General features: G+C 37.3%; 1 protein-coding gene across 2 annotated transcripts; it reads right to left on the minus strand.

Moving 5' to 3' along the window:
- Window positions 1-1878: 1878 nt before the first annotated feature.
- On the minus strand, window positions 1879-5013 carry ctsl.1 (cathepsin L.1). Of its 2 annotated transcripts, none has more exons than XM_038278146.1 (8): window positions 4474-4573; window positions 4237-4379; window positions 3677-3874; window positions 3402-3593; window positions 2594-2759; window positions 2409-2514; window positions 2217-2320; window positions 1879-2086 (listed from the first exon to the last, which is right to left on the minus strand). In XM_038278146.1, the coding sequence occupies exons 1-7, from the start codon at window positions 4571-4573 to the stop codon at window positions 2221-2223; spliced, it is 1005 nt and encodes a 334-aa protein (XP_038134074.1). In that variant the 3' UTR covers window positions 1879-2086; window positions 2217-2220. The 2 variants fall into 2 exon arrangements, with proteins under 2 accessions (XP_038134074.1, XP_038134075.1); XM_038278147.1 differs by lacking the exon at window positions 1879-2086 and adding an exon at window positions 4857-5013 and having other exon boundaries at window positions 2221-2320; window positions 4474-4578.
- Between the last annotated feature and the right edge of the window lie 12811 nt (window positions 5014-17824).

A 17824-nucleotide genomic window follows, 5' to 3' on the forward strand; every position in this document is an offset into this window, starting at 1 on the left:
ACATGTATATAAATGTACTCTTTATCAGACCATTTTGTCCCAAAAGTTGGAAAATTTATATTTTTTTAAAAATCCTGTCTTAAAATCTGTGGCCTTTACCGTTACTTTATGCAGGCCAGTAAGTTATACGTCAGCTTGTGCACCTAAATTCTGCCAATCATATATCAACGGTCATCTGTCAATCAAATAGCATCTTAATTCCTATGTCGCAACTAATATACGCAACAGTTGAAATAAGAAATAAGAATTGTTTCCTTTCTCATTGAGTTCCGTCCCGGTGTTCACAGGGATGGACGTCTATGTGTTTGGCAGGCGTAGAGTTAACAGAACTGGCAGCGTTGCGAGGAAATTAAAAGGAAATTAAAGGGGGGAAGGTGCATATTGTTCATGATCTTTTTACCAACACACCATCAACAGGAGTAGAAATCTGACTGAACATTTAAGAAAACACCTGATTAAGGGGATTCAATCAAAATTTTAGTTGTTATATATTTAGTATGTTTTTGTTTTACCTTTTTCAATTTTAAAAGTGCATACAATATATATATATATATATATATATATATATATATATATATATATATATATATATATATATATATATATATATATATATATAACATATTTTAGGTGTGCTATGATTCAATTTAAGGGTGCTTCAGCATCCCCAAAAATTATTTAAAAACGCCTATGGTGTCCACTTTAAAGCCCCGGCCCTTTAATGAACTGTCTCCAACTGGTAAGCTGATGGAGACTCTCTATTTCTTCCTGTCATTACTTCTTTTTATTTTATTGGTTACTTCTCTCTTACTGATCAAAGAGTATGGATGGTCATATTTTTTTAACAGAAAACTGAGTTGAAAGATCTACAGTCATATTTGTGTGTTTTATAATCCACCTTCAATAACAACACATTTTCATATACAGCATAAAAAGAAATAAAGTTTTTCCCCATTCGGCTATCGTAATCAAAGACCATGAAGCAACCTGGTCTCTTCCATTGGGTGCACCACATCTTATGTATTTATAAACAGCATATTCTAAGCTACGGGGATTTTGAATATTTTTTTATTATTTTTAATATTTTATCTGATTGTCATACCTTGGTAGGATAAGTACTTATGAGAGCAATGCTTTTTTCTGAATTGATTTTTTTCTGATAAAAAGACAAATTATTTACACATTGACCCTTTAAAGAAAGTAATGATAAATTAGCTCCACACATGGTTCTCTCTAGAAAGAAACAGCTGACCATATCACAATTCTTGTCATGAGAGGTTCCATTAATCTGAATTGGTTGATTTACTGATCCAGAACAGTGTTTTAAGCATAGGTCGTAAACATTTGAAGGATTTATTGGGGGCTTTTCTCAAAGATTAACAATAGTTTGCCATTTCTATTTCAAAAATATTTTAGATTTTTTATTTTTTTTTAGATTATCCTTTTGTTGCATCCAGTTTTACCCAGCCTTGTTTCACTGAAAAATATTTTAAAAATGTCTCCTGCTGGAGCACGAAAAAAAAACTAAAAACAGCATTAAAAATGGATGTATTGGTAGTCACGGGATTTGTTCCCAGTAGAAGGATTTAATTTAACAAAAACAATCTCAAGTATGTGTAAGGGGGTATTTACCAACTAATATGACTTTATAATTTTTTATTTCTCTAATAAAAACATCCCCAGCTTTAGATGAACCCATTCCTTTGTGCTGCCGGTTTACATGTCTTAAATGTCTGATAGATTTCCAATACTTGCTGGTAATTCTTTTCTTGTAAACCTGCCATTTAGTTTTGTTGATTTTTTTTCCAGTCAACACAATAACACAGAGTTGTTTATAAACACCATAACAATGACAAAGCAAAGCCCATAACGGCAATGTTTATATCCAATTACACATTTTATTTCTTTGTATTTATTTACAATGCTCATAAACAATAAACCGGAGCAAAGAACTACTGTCTTTCCCTGAAAATTGCAGAGAAGAGAGAAACACATTTGGTTTAGAGTACGTGTCTAAGTTGCTCTTAAAAAGGAATTACAGAAAATTACATGGCACCATTTCCCCACGGAGAGTAAAGTCCCGGACCTGCAAAATACAATAAACAGAAAGAGAAAATAAATATAGGCAGTAAACTACAGAGTAAAGATGAACCCAGAGAGTCTAAATAGCATCCTGAAACAGCTATATGAAAAAAGAACAAAAAAGCAAGACCAACCTGCTCAGACTAGTGGATAGCTGGCTGCAGTGGCGATCCCGCACTGGTTGTGTTTGTTCCTTGTCATCATGATGTATCCCTTGTCTCCCCATCCAACACCCCAGCTACAAAAACATACAAAAAATTATCTTTTTTGCATGTGAAAATAAAGTAGCTTTATAGAAAAACTGCATATGTGAGTTACACCTTTACCTGTTTTTAACCAGCCAATAGTCACGGCCATTATCAGTGCCATAACCAACAGCCAGCACTCCATGATCCAGCTCAGTGCTGCTGCACCTCTCCTCATCATACAATCCTAGAAACACAGATGCTCAGGTTAGATCAACATGTTAAATTGGACAGTTATTTCAAATAATACTACTACTAATGTTAACCTGATTCATAAAGTTGGAATGATGAATGAGAGGCATCAATGCCAACAGAAATTGGTCCGATGGTGGCCACAGCCTCCTTTAGGGCATCTTCATCGCCTTGCTTTACATCCACATAGCCTGTGCAGGTGGCTCCAACGTTGTCAGGGTTATAACGGCACTGTCCATCCTGAAGGAGGGAAAACACGGCTCAGTTTATTACTTCAGTTTTCTTTCATGAGATCATACATCTTTCTGTAAAAAAAATTTAAAAAAGGAGTCAAATACTTTGAATTTATCTATCAATCTTTTGTCTTTGCCCATCTATTGCCAACCTATTTTGGAGGAAATGTTCTGGTATATTCTGTCAGTTATTTTTTAAGTATCTCAATATTAACTTCAATTCTCACAATTCAAACAAATAATCCTGATATTCCAAAACTTAACTCTTTAGATGTAAATGATAAAAAGAAAATAATTTCCTACTTCATACATAAAATTAGTTTGAAGTGGGAAAAGGTCAAACTCTGTCAGCAACATTAATCGGATTGTTTTACTTTGCTTTTGCTTTATTATCCAGTTCTTTATTCGATTATGGTGTTTTCTCTTTACGTGTCTTTGCAACTGTAACTCATGTTTTCCCCATGTGGGACAATACAGCTACTCTATTCTGATTGCAATTCTATGATACTTCCAGAAGATGGCAGCATTGTTTACTCATTAAAGCGTATAACCCTGAATAAAGGAATTTATTCTCACACATCAGTTATAATTAACATAATTTTAGCCACAAGTGAAATTTTTGTTCTCTACTTAATTCTAATTGTTTTACCTCTGCCTCATAGGGGTAGGAATCCTCTGTGTCTATTCCACCATTTGCCTGGATGTACTTGAAGGCATTATCCATCAAGCCACCCATACATCCATAGTTGCCATAGTCACCAGAGCAGTCAACCAACTGCTGCTCACTCAGAGACACCAGCTTCCCAGTCTTCCTGAAGGTCTGACCCTCCAGAGAGCCGGTCTAGAACAGAGAGATCTTTTTGTTAAAAAAAAAAAAAAAATGAGTTTTATAAAGTTTGTGGATGAAGTTATTCAAGAGCGTACAGCACTGAAGGCCCAGCAGGAGCCGCAGGCTTTCTGATCCTTGATATCGGTAACATATCCTTTGTCCCTCCAATCAACGGTGTTGGGAAGATCATTGCCCTCAGGCAGTCGGAGGAAAGCAGAGCCATGGCGAGGCATGGAGGCATTGAATGAGCGCAGGCAACCCTGGGAAATCAGGCGCTTGTATTCCTCATTTTCCTGGAGAAGAACAGATTTTAAAAGTCTTATCCAACAGAATAGGCAATGTATTTGCTTCATGATGCAACCACAATTTTGGTGTACAATATAGTTTAAAAACAAATAATGCCAGTAGCGTATATATACATACTTTCCATAAAATTTTCATTTAACTGCCTTGTCCAGGTGCATCGCTGTGTTGGGCTGTGTGTGGGTGTCTATATATAGGATTGTGAATGTATGGCTCCATGTTCCTATTACACAGTATCCACCAGGAGCAGACACCCCCCCACCCTATCCCAAATGTATGCATGCAGCTTGAATACAATCAAGGAAAGTGATGAAATGAACATTTAAAAGGTAGAGGACATTTCTGCAAATACCATGTCAGCGAAGTAGGTCATGCCAAGACGATATGACTTGATGCCCTGATCTGCCATGATGTTGTGAACCAGAACCAGTTTGCGGTTGCTGAGCCAGATTTCCTTACGCTGTGCCTCCTCTGATGGAGAGCTGTAAGACCTTCCTGCATCAAAGAAAGAGAACAGATGTCTTTTTCCCTTTAGCTTCTAACCATAAATGAACATTTAAGTATCTTGTTAAAGGATCCAGAATCTCACCAAACTTCAGCTTCCAGGCATGAAATTCGAGGTCCTCAAGAGAGATGCTGGCACAGCTGGCCACAGCCAGAGCAGCAGCAACGACAAGCAGTAACTTCATCTTGGCTAAACACAAACAGATAAGAAAGAAACAAAATATTCTGACATGCAGGAAACCACACAGGTTGTAGATGATAGCTTTCACTTCAGCTTTTCTCTGCTTTCACAGGCGCTTCCTTGACGTGAGGTTTGATGTTACCGACTCTGCAGAACCTTGGTTCCGTAACCTACTTTTCTTAAATCTCTTTATAGCTCCCTCTGACTCCCTTTGCCCTTTTGCATTAGTGTTAATATGTAACAGAATGTATATGCCTGTATGTCTTATCTGCTTTGCAGCCACTTACCTGCACCTATCTTTGTTTCTGGGCTGAAGACGGATGTATTTCCTTCTGTGGGTGACCGAGTTGTGTTGGAAAGACCTTTTTATACAGACGACGGCAGTTATGAGTACTGTATTCCAGTCAGGTGGCTGTCAGGAGCCTATAAACAAAAAATGAACAAGTAAAGCACTAAAACAAGTAAAAGGTGGAGTTAAAAGTTATGAGAAGCTTGCATGATCCAGGACAGGTTAAACCTCAGCAAAATAAGCAACATTGGTTACTCATTTGGGGATTCTATGAAAGCATGAAGCACAGTTACTCAGCAGTTTGCCAGTCTGAGATTATAGTCACATGTGATGACAAAATGTTTTTACTTTGAATATCAGAGCTGGGGGTTTTCTGCTGTCTTCAGTCTGATTCCAGTTAAATGATAGGAGATTTATAAAACTTCCAGTCTTAAACTAACAATATTAATATATTAAAATAAACAGAAAATAGGCACTACATGTGTTAACGGGAGTTCACACCCACCTGTTTTATATGAAATCATCATGCAAAACAACACCCCGCTGGAAAGTATTGAATGCACATAGCCATGTTTCTCTATTTTGGTTCAGACACCCACTCAATGAAAGCTGGAGAGAGTTACATGAACCATTAAGATTTACATGAAATCCTGTCCCATCTTAACCCCTTGAGAAAATTTTAAGCTGATATAATTTTACTCGCCCCACAAAAAGAAATCCAGCCTTAATTATATCAAGCATTCAGAGTTTTCTGCTATTTTGATCTTGCACTAGGGTTTTGTAAACTCAAAACACACAAACACATATTCTCCATGTAATGTAAACTAATTTTGTCCAGGTTATCATTTATGGTTTTCATCAAGATCAAATACCATTTCTTTCTTTTAATCATTCATTCTTCTTTTCACTTAATTTTAAGATCTTGACTGTTCAGCTAGCAACAATATTAAAAAAGTGTTGAAACAAACAAAACAATTGAGTTTGGCAAATATAAGACAAAAAACTAAAATGAGCTGTTTAAACGACAGTTTACCTAAAAGTCTTTATTCATCTCTGGAAACTTTTCCCATTTTGTCACCTTAAAACCACAGTTTCCACTGTTGTTGCCAAACGAATGTTTGCTAATTTCTCTTAAAGAAAATAAATAAGCTTAAACCACGTGTTAAGAGAACCTGGAAAGGTCCTGTTTTAAGTTAGATTAAGGTTTGGAGTTGGACTGGTCCATTCCAACATATGGCAATGCTTTGAACACATTTTTTGTGAAGTTTGATTTGTCCTACTTTACTTAAAAGTCACAATTTTTAACAATTTGGAAATAAAGATTAATAAAGATTTCACCCCAGCTCCAAATTCAAAATCTAATATGGAGCCTAGGCGGAAGTTCAACTGAAGAAACTCATTCCTTTCCTACATCCACCTGCGACACAGCCAATCAGCTTTGAACCACACCTCCACGAAAGCCAATCGGCATCAAAAGTTCATCTTAAAAGGCCTCCGATACGCACTTGTCTGCTCCTGTGCGTAGGCGGCGGATGCGCTGTGTGACTTCATTCAGATAGCACCGTTTCAACCCACCTCCAGCCCCTCCTTCACCATCGTAGCTAAAGCTTCATCAGAGTGTCATTCCTCCCGGACTCTTGCTGCGTTCCCTATCTCATCTTAACCGGTCCGGCAGAAGATCGCCATGTTGAGCCTGGTTCTGCCAGAGGTTTCTTCCCAACAGGGAGTTTTTCCTCTCCACAGTCGCTTCATGCTTGCTCATCATGGACAGGTTCTCTCAACCTGTGTTATCCAAACTGGACTTCCATCTTCCAGGTCCCTGAGTGAAGCTCTAGTATCACCTCATGCAGTCCGCTGGATCTCCCCATAAAGCTCAGCATACCGTCTCGCTAACCAGCAGTCTACAGACTGACCAACCTCATCTACAGTATCTCCACTCCACCACCAGTTTCAGCCCTATTCTTTGCTTCTGTTCATGCATATCTATCAAAATTAATCGCTATGTTTCCTGACGAGGTCTGAGCACCAAAGACAAAGTAACAAAGTAATTTCTCCTAATTGTCTTTTCTCTTTGTGTGAGTTTTTCTGATTGATATGGCCACCTGACACATTAGAAGATAGGCAGAAAAAAAAAGATGGAGACAAAGTTGATCTGCATCTCTGTGATTTTTTTGTCATTTAATTGGATGGTTGATTTATATCGGGAGGATGCTCTTACAACTACAGTTTGCTAATTTTGGCTTGAATCATTTGAGTTTGTTGACTTGTAACTTTTCAGGTGTTTGTCTTTTTTTTCATAACCTGTCACTGCAAGTTATACAGTCAGCTTATTTGACATTTGTGGGGCCGGGGAGCCATTGAGGCTCAAAGAGAGCACAAGATATCAATGCAGGGCGATAAAGCTAGACTTCTTCAATAAAAAAGGTCAGAAATCTCTTATATCTCCACTCAGGATTGTCTGATCTAGAAAACACAATAATTTTGGCTAAGTCTCCCAAAAGGTAAATTTCAAATATTTATGCTTCACTAGTACTTTATTCTAATTCTTTAAGCTGTGACCTTTTCAATCTGTAGCTGACGTTTAATCCTGTGGATCGGAACAAAGTCTGCAGCGGGGTTTTCCCTAAATGTGCTTCATTCTCTAAACCTCCAAGAACTAAGCTTGCAGTGAGGCCTCCTTCCATTACTTTAGTCCTCGTTTATAGAACAGCCTACCAGAGAGCATGAGGCCTGCACAGACTCTTGGTGTTATTAAAAAGAGGCTCTAGAGTACTTTTTTAGCCTCACTTTTTGATTATATTGTATTTTATTTAAGAGTAGGCTCCTGGTGTGAACAGATCCCTAGGATATTGCTTCCTCACAGCAGCATGAAGCCAGATGGTTATTAATTTTTAGGTTTGTAGGTAAGAGACAGCAGTTAGGGGCCTGATGTCATGTATAGAAAGGGGTGGGTTAAGTGTACTAGTGAGTGTTTGTAGGTATGTGTGCTGTGTTATGTTGTTTGCTGTGTTAAGGCTTGATTTTATCATGACATAAATGTATTTTAATACTATGTAAAACACTTTGTGTTCCCCGTTGTGTGAAAAGCACTTTAGAAATACAGTTGGATTTGATTTGATAAACATGGACAAAACTTTGAATTCTTTTTCAGAGCTTATTACACGCCTGTTCACCTCCAAAAAATGTGATCTGGCACCTCTAACCTTTGTTACAAAATAAATAAAGGGGTCTTTATTCATTTGTTTTGGCCAGGCAAACTTATTAAACCCTTCTGTAAGAGGGTGCATTCTGTAATCCAGGAGGACACTAGTGAAAAATATCTGCTCATCCTTTCTGTTTCTTAGTTATGGTCTTTTTTTACGCAGAAACCGTCTCTGTTAATCATTCTTTTATTTTTCGCTGAGAAAATTTATTTTGCTGATGTTCCTACAGTCAACATGTTGATTCACAGATTTCTACATTTATTCCTTTTGAGAAGTCAACTCATGAGCTTAATCAAAATTTGAACAAGTTTCAGAGGATCTGGGAAACATTGAATTTCTACTTACAGAAACTGAAATTCATAATTTTTCCCCGGAAGAGGAGGACGACATGTTTTATTTCATACAGTTTATTTCGCACATGTTATTTACTTCCTGGCTCCTACCTCATGATGCTTTTGTATGTTTTTTGGTATATCCACTGATACTGTATATCTTAGTCTTAGTGTCTTCCAAATGCTGACAGAAGAAACTAATTCAATTCAATTCAGTTTATTTATATAGTGCCAATTCACACATGTGAGCACAAGGCACTACAGAGACAATTCAACCAGATCATACAGTCCGATTGGTTTAGAGTCTTCTATCTGACGAAAACCAGCTGAATGTATCAACTCATTCACTCTTCAGCAGTCCTTCACACCAAGCATGCTTGTAGCGACAGTGGAGAGGAAAACTCTCCACTGTAACCCTAGAGCATTAAGAAGACTTCCTTCTTTTACATGAACAAACTAAAATCTCTCAGATATTTAAGATTTAAGCCAGCCTAGGGCTGTTCCTTTTACTCCTACAAAGTATTGTAGGAGTACAAGTCTCACTAAAAGAATACTATGATCAACTGTATCAAAGGCAGCACTGAGATCTAACAGGACAAGTACACATACAAGTCCATTATCTGAGGCCATGAGAATATCATTAGTGACTTTCACCAATGCTGTTTCAGTGCTATGATGAGCTCTAAAATCAGATTTAAACTCATCATAAAGTTCATTATTGTGTTAGTGATTACACTCTGTGGCAACTACTTTCTCAAGACTTTTAGATAAGAAATTCTAAGATTTCATTCATATTTTCTGTGTATTTAATTGCTAATGTCTCAGTCCCAATTATCTGAGAAGTATTTATAGTTACTTTGAAAAGTTGTCCTGAACCCTGGACAGGGATTTATTCTTCATGAAAAAGACATGCCAACATTGATTATTAGTTTGATTTTTCTACCACAGCCAGCAATGCAATACAACTAAGGAAAGAGGAAGTCTACCCCTTATGTTAGAGCACTTCCACATCATTAACAGTAGCTTTACAGTTTGCTTGGTGAGTTATTTGGTCCTCCCAAATAGTCTTGAAAATTATGGGGTGTGAATACTTTTGCAAGGCACTACATATTTCTCCAGCTCATTCTGCATGACTATCTGATGGATGTCACAAGGTTCTTTAGTCTCATGATGGTGCTTAGACCATAAAGTCTGTGTAATAGTGGGAGAAAAATGATAACTAAGCTAAAACTTTGCAAGTGTCATTATTTCTCATTTGCGTTTGTAGACTCATTCTGTCTGTTGGTCTCTTGCAGAGTCAAAACATCTTACAAAAGCCTACTTTAAGAAATAAAGAGCTCATTCTTTTTACTTTTAGGTCTAATTTCCTGCAAACAAAGTAAATCAACAATTGTTTACAGATGCTACATAACAAATTTAATCAATCAAAAGAAAACCACAAGAGAACTACAATAAAGCACATTTAGACTTGGTTGTGAAGACAGGAAAATATTTGTCTGGCCAATATGCATTCTGGCAGATTTGCTGTATCAGAACCGGAATTCTCAGTAAAACCGAGCTATAAACATGTCACCGTTAAATGTATGGATAAGAGGTTCCACTACATAGCCAGGATGAGGAGCCCCTTTAATATGTACAGTAACACGGCATTAAAGAGGAAAGAGTGAAACTTCAGCATTGTCTGAAGTCTGGAATGGTTCTCTAAAGATTCCTGCAAAATTCTTAAACCTTAATTGTTACACAACAGATAACCAAAATCATTAAAATCTTTCTCTATGTAGAGAGAAAAATTTTAAAGTGGAATTCAAAGTAAATATTTGCTCAAATTTCTTCAAACATAATATCTCCATGTTTTTAGAGCTGTTGTACCAGTGGACCTTCCTACCTTATGTTTAATACTGCAGAGTTGATTTTGATATAAAAGTTGATCATGATGTATCCTGTCTGTTCTGTTCTGTTTATTAAAGCTCTGTACATTTTGCTTTCTACTTTGCAGCTGGATGCAGATGAACAATAACTTATAACCTAAAAACTGACCAGATGAAATTCAAAGACAACGTATTTCGATCACATCTAAAATAATAATTATTATCTCCTAGTTTTAATTATTTTTCATGCACTAGATGGACACTGTTATGTCCAAAATTATAAGGGGAATGGTGGCCTAGTTAGTGGTTAGGGCATAGAGCTTGGAATACTGAGCTTGGGAGTTCAAAACCCACTCCCACAGACTGCTATTCTGGCTCCCTCAGCAAAAGACCCTTAACCCCACACTGCTTCCTGGGCCCCGCAAATGGCAGCCTACTGCTCCCTGAGGGGATGGGTTAAATGCAGCGAGGGAATATTGTTGCACTGTACTTGTGACAGTATAATGACAATAAAAACACTGGAAAAAATAAAATAATAATCCATAATTTGCTGTTTAGTGCAGTGCTACTGTCATAGAAATAGAATTCTGTCCAACTCATAATAAATCTGTAAAGAAGGTCAGAGCAGTTTCAGAGGAAGTGTAATCATTGTTCAGCTTTTTGCTAACCTTTTAAATTTTTTCATTGAATATGAGCACTGAGCATGCTCCACTGGTTCACTTTAGTGATCGCTAAAGGCGGTAGACTGGACTTTCTTTATGAAGTCTGAAGTCTATGGTTTTGATCACATTTAGTTTTAAGTAGAATTGTCTAAACATAAAATGTTATTCTCCACCAGCTGACTAGATGAATTCCTAGATGAATTCCCTTCCTGTAACAAGCTGACAATAATGCTCTCATCCCCAAACTTGAAAATGTGAATATACTTCCTGTATAATTACTACTGCAACTGATGGTGTTTACAGGATGTACAATAAAGGGGAGAGAAGGAAGCCTTTAGAACAGCAAACCTACACTATTTTCATTCCTTACGTTATCAATCTACTAATTTTTTGCACTCTAGGAGCTTAGTATTGATAGAGCAATAGATCAAGTTTGGTTTGCCATGTCTAGCCCTGAGGGGTGAGGTTTTACGGTTGGTGTTGAAGGTTTTATCAGGCAGTTGACAGGTGCTGACAAAGGTTTGACATCAGACAGAGGGGTTAAGGTGGAGATGATTTAACCTGCTCAGACCAGGGGTTTTAAAACTAAAAATAAAAAACAAAATAAAAGAAGAATAACTCCACAATGTTCATGTTTTAATGCAGTTTCGGGAAGCTTTTAACGTTAAAAAATAAAAGTGTGCTTTTTTTTTTAGACATGTGATGAAATGCATTGTTCAGATAATCTACTTTACTTAAATAAACATCATCAAATTAAATTATCTTTCTGCATTGAAATAATTTAAAATGCTTTGAATACCTTTAAAATTCAATATTTTTGTTTTTTAACATCCCTTTTTGCTATGTAGTTTAAGCAACACTGCAGATGTTACTATACCTGATTATGTCTAATAAGAAGAAAGTAAATCTTATCTTTTTTTTTTTACTATTGCCCATTCTCTAGGGCTTGAGGGTTTCATTGAGCGGAGTATGTTGCAGAATTACTGACCACCCCTGCCATTCTCCCATGACTCTTATTGGAGTTAAAATCTCCCACATTAACCAGAGTATCCTTATTTAGTTATTGTCTTTCCCTGTACAGTGCAGAAGTATTTATACGCCTAAAACTTTTTTTTAATCACAAAAAGTTAGTTAGATTGATCAATTTGAACAGATTTTTCATTGAATTGCTGACATCTATTCATTAAGCCTTAAAATCTGTTTTTTCAAAAACTCTTTAAGATAGTTAAAAGGATTAAAAGGAGTCAAAAGGAATGTTTTGAATTTGCAGTAAGTTTTTAGCGCCATAATTAACACAGGCTGCCCTGTGATGCGTTCAAAAACAGCTACATTTATGGTCAGATTAAAATACAAAAAGGTAACAGATTGGTTGCTCTTTGTACTCGATATCAAAGAGCAACTAAGAGCCATATGGAGCTAGTTTATGAAACATTTCTGTTCAAAGAACCGTAAATAGTGGTGAAAATATGACTGATGGCATGAGAAGCATCACAAGTGTGTTTTTGTGTGTAAGCACTGTAGAAGTCACGAGTTACTCTATACAACAGTAAAGGTTGTAACTTACCTGGAGTTCTGCTAATCATTTACAAAAATCGTCACAAGGAAAGAGAAGTCAGGAGTCAAAACGGATAGATTTGAAAATATTTATTTTGACTGTCCTATTTCTTGGATGAAAGATTTAAATGTGCGTAAAAGTAGAAATTAATCGTTTGTTTTCAGGCTTCTCTTTATAAATGAAGGGGAAATACACAATTTATTCTTCGGATGCAAAACTGAAACTAACAGCTAAACAGCATACTGTAATAATTTCCTTCTCTGTAGTTTCCTCTGCTACTCTTATGTTGTTGAGCACATGGATGACACATCATGTTTTCTCCTAAATTATAAATGATGGTGAGGAAGGTACATTTTTGTTCCCATTAAAACCTGGTTAAAAGTTTTGAAAAGTGGTTCCTCTTTCTTATTTCAAGACACTGACTTAAGTTGTCTTAAAATAGGGTAATGTATTTTGCGTCATGTGACTTCCACCACTAACTGATCATATGACCTGTTGCGTTTGAAGTGTTATATCCCAGAAATTGTCTGACTCTAAACAAATGGTTAGGTTGTTTACCGTTAATGTTGGTGACTAACGCTAACTTCCCTTTCTGGAAGAGAACAACAAAAAGACAAAAAAAAAAAGCCCTTACTGCTATCATTAAATCTTCACTGGTATAATTTTATTGATACTTTTTTGTACTCCCTAGAAAAAAGGCTCTTAAGTGAATTTCAACATCCTGACTCAAATGAGCCATTTGTTCTCATCAATAATCTATAAATAGAGAATACCTATCCCTTCATTTGAATTAGCTTGTGTATGACCAATATTAAGTCACACATTTTCAAAATGATATACACTCACCGGCCACTTTATTAGGTACCCCATGCTAGTAACGGGTTGGACCCCCTTTTGCCTTCAGAACTGCCTAAATTCTTCGTGGCATAGATTCAACAAGGTGCTGGAAGCATTCCTCAGGGAGTTTGGTACATATTGACATGATGGCATCACACAGTTGCCACAGATTTGTCGGCTACACATCCATGATGCGAATCTCCCGTTCCACCACATCCCAAAGATGCTCTATTGGATTGAGATCTGGTGACTGTGGAGGCCATTTGAGTACAGTGAACTCATTGTCATGTTCAAGAAACCAGTCTGAGATGATTCCAGCTTTATGGCATGGCGCATTATCCTGCTGAAAGTAGCCATCAGAAGTTGGGTACTTGTGGTCATAAAGGGATGGACATGGTCAGCAACAATACTCAGGTAGGCTGTGGCGTTGCAACAATGCTCAATTGGTACCAAGGGGCCCAAAGAGTGCCAAGAAAATATTCCCCACACCATGACACCACCACCACCAGCCTGAACCGTTGATACAAGGCAGGATGGATCCATGCTTTCATGTTGTAGGCGCCAAATTCTGACCCTACCATCCGAATGTCGCAGCAGAAATCGAGACTCATCAGACCAGGCAACGTTTTTCCAATCTTCTATTGTCCAATTTTGATGAGCTTGTGCAAATTGTAGCCTCAGTTTCCTGTTCTTAGCTGAAAGGAGTGGCACCCGGTGTGGTCTTCTGCTGTTGTAGTCCATCTGCCTCAAAGTTCGACGTACTGTGCGTTCAGAGATGCTCTTCTGCCCACCTTGATTGTAACGGGTGGTTATTTGAGTCACTGTTGCCCTTCTATCAGCTCGAACCAGTCTGGCCATTCTCCTCTGACCTCTGGCATCAACAAGGCATTTCCGCCCACAGAACTGCCGCTCACTGGATGTTTTTTCTTTTTCGGACCATTCTCTGTAAACCCTAGAGATGGTTGTGCGTGAAAATCCCAGTAGATCAGCAGTTTCTGAAATACTCAGACCAGCCCTTCTGGCACCAACAATCATACCACGTTCAAAGTCACTCAAATCCCCTTTCTTCCCCATACTGATGCTCGGTTTGAACTGCAGGAGATTGTCTTGACCATGTCTACATGCCTAAATGCACTGAGTTGCCGCCATGTGATTGGCTGCTTAGAAATTAGGTGTTAACAAGCAGTTGGACAGGTGTACCTAATAAAGTGGCCGGTGAGTGTATGTGTTAAAGGTCAGTTATTGCACATTAGCCAGTAGCATGCTAACAGGTGTTCTTTATCCGTTTAGATAAATGTTCTCATTTTAGAAAACATCCAGAGAAAGCAGCATTTTTCAAGCGAGGACTCAAACTGTAATTCAGCTCGAGATAAAGAGCTCTAGATCCATCCATCCATTTACTAACACGCTTAATCCCAAGTGGGGTTGCGAGAGGTGCTGGTGCCTATCTCCAGCAGGGCGAGAGGCGGGGTACACCCTGGACAGGTCGTCAATCCATCACAGGGCCACACAGAGACAAACAGCCATTCACACACACACACACACACTCACACCTAAGGAGAATTTTTTAGAGAAGCCAATTAACATAACAGTCATGTTTTTTGGACTGTGGGAGGAAGCCGGAGTACCCGGAGAGAACCCACGCATGCTCAGGGAGAACATGCAAACTCCATGCAGAGAGACCCCGGGCCGGAATTCGAGCCCCCAGCTCTAGATCATCAGTTTAATTACAGAAATAAGAAAAAGTAATAATGAATTTTTTGTTTGTTTTTATCAATTTTTTGACTTAGCAGATGTTGGTGCTTATATTGGTATAATGTGGTGTTTAACAAATGCATTTTATCAGGTCCTCCTAACTAGTTATGGGTTGGACCTTCTTAACACAGTTTCCTTAACAAACTTTCCTCTGAGATGTGCATCTGTGTTTATGTAATACCACCAAACTGTATCCACAGAGATACAAAGCTGGTGTCGGTTGTATTTTCCTGCTGAAAGTGGGTGAGCTGTGGTCATAAAGGCCTGGCCACAGTCGACAACACTACACAGGTGGGAAAAGGGTGTGAAGGAAGCCATTTATGTTGAGAAAGAAAAACCAACCTTAAGCAGAGGGGGTGTACTCAGGTTTCAGCTCTTTAAAACCTACAAAACAGCGATAGAATTGATTCCTTCCTGCTATCAACTCAACCCCCAACTCCATGCAGGTGACAAAAATATCTAGCTTTGTCAGCCAGACGATCAAAGGCTCCTAACGACCCAACTTTCTGAGGCATAGACCAGTATCGGGTATTTTAGGCTAACCCAAACGACTCCCCACTCCTAAGGGGTGGACCCGTTCTTCTGGTTCATTTTGCATGTTTTCTAGCCAAAACAAGGCTTTGGGCTACTATATAAAGCTTCAACCTCAACGCAAATTTCTGACATTTTTAATTGAAAAAGCTCCCTGGATGGGAAACGAAACATCTTCAAACTTGGAAACAAAGTCCAGTGGATTGTTTTTAAGTTTTTTGGAATGACTATGACCTGGATGATTGAGAATCTTCACCAGCATACTCAGATGGGATGTGCTGGTTAAATGATGCTTAGTTGGTACCAAGGAACCATAAATGTTCTTAAAATATCACACCCACCAAACTCTGAACCTGGTGTCTAAAGGTTTAAATTTCCAATCTGTTATGATCCAGTTATGGGGAGCTCAGTTGCTGCCTATTCTTTAACGGGAGAGATGTGGTGTGTGAAGTCCATCTGTTTCGAGGTTCAATATTCTGCTCAGACATAACATTTTGCATGCTTTAGTTCTAATGAGGGGAACTTTGCCTCTCTTTTACCTCCAAATGGTCTGTCAATACAGAATCAGAATCAGACATACTCTAATAATCCCAGAGGGAAATTACTTTTGTTACACGCTCCAGATATACTATATATATATATATATATATATATATATATATATATATATATATATATATATATATACATATATATAATCTCTGAGTCAAGTAAATGTATAAGTACCTCTCCAAAATATGACTTTGGTAAAAGTCCAAGTCACTGACTGAAATGTTACTTGAGTAAAAGTCTTAAGGTATCTGAAATGGCTTGTACTTAACCCTTTAAAGCCCGATCCAAGAAAAAAAACAAACAGAAAATTACTTTTTTTTTGGTTTGAAGTCCCTAATTGGCCTTTTAACAAAATATGTAAAAAGAAAAAACAGAAATACATTTTTGATATTAATAATGTATTACTATGCGATAAGTCAAGATTATTTTTTGTGTAGTCTTCTACCCTCTGTTATCAGGTGTATCTGATTGTGTACAATAGGATTTTGAGCAAAGTTTTTACCATTAAATTATGCAAAAGGTGTCAGACGCAAAACATTGCAGAAACTATATGTATCAAATATGATACATTTGGCATTACAGGGTTAATTATAGGAATTACTGTAAAAATAGATGTACTCAAGTAATGTAGTGAAAAGTATAAGTAAAAAGAAGTGCAGTTTGAATGACATTTTTTTAACATTTTTTTAAACTTTGAAGGTTAAATTCACTTAAAATAATATAAACAACCAAGTGTAGGATAAATTTAGACAGGCTTTGCGAAACAGGCATATCCTATTGGTGTTGATGAACAAGCCCAGGCAAGACCTGACTTTGTAGTCAGTAGGTGGGGTCAAAACACTTGCGTTTCTCTCGCTTGTTTTTTTTTTTTCTTAGTAACTAAACCAAACATTAAAAATGTATCGGAGTTAATAATTAAGGAATTAAGTTCATAAATGTAGTGGAGTAAAAGTGAAAGTTCTCAAAAAAATTTATACTCATGGAAAGTATAAAGTACTCCAAAAATAATATATATATATATATATATATATATATATATATATATATATATATATATATATATATTAGTGTTGCGCCGATGCCATTTTTTGGCCCCGACACTGATACCCGATACCTGGCTGTGCAGTATCGGCCGATACCATAATAATGTAAAATAATTGCCATCATGGTTTTGTCAAGCTGCTGCCTACCTTTGTGAAGCAGGAAAAAATCAAATGCAAAGTGAATCCAGTAGAACTTTTTATTACCTACCAGGAATGGGTGACAATAGTTGAATAAACTTATGGCTCTCAAAATGGTATCGGTGCCCTATTTGTTGGTACTCGCCGATACCGATACCATCATTTTAGGGCAGTATCGGGCCCCGTCCGATACTGGTATCGGTATCGGTGCAACACTAATATATATATATATATATAAAGTGATTGTGACGTTGTGCAAAAACAGTGCAAGGAGTGAATAAATGTCAATTACAGAGGGGGGGGGGTGAATCACCTGAGGAAGGCATTGTAGAGATTGATAACCACAGGCAGGAATAATTTCCTGTGGCTCAATTATCAATGGATAATTTCTATTTATTAGGTCATTCTTTGCAATCCAACTAAATACATTATTCCCCATCTATCGTCGCTTTTTAAAATTCCAGTTTCTGCTTGAGAAATAGTGCTTGAT

Source organism: Cyprinodon tularosa, unplaced genomic scaffold (genome assembly GCF_016077235.1).
Source record: "Cyprinodon tularosa strain WSP-4 unplaced genomic scaffold, ASM1607723v1 ctg139, whole genome shotgun sequence".
Classification (NCBI taxonomy): Eukaryota; Metazoa; Chordata; class Actinopteri; order Cyprinodontiformes; family Cyprinodontidae; genus Cyprinodon; species Cyprinodon tularosa.

Coding starts and splice junctions, on each gene's coding strand:
- ctsl.1 (XM_038278146.1), bottom strand. CDS start 4,573: ATGAAGTTACTGCTTGTCGTTGCTGCTGCTCTGGCTGTGGCCAGCTGT. Junction 3,875..4,236: donor TGACCTACTTCGCTGACATG/GTATTTGCAGAA, acceptor GTTCTTCTCCAG/GAAAATGAGGAATACAAGCG. Junction 2,515..2,593: donor ATTCCAACTTTATGAATCAG/GTTAACATTAGT, acceptor CTGTGTTTCTAG/GATTGTATGATGAGGAGAGG.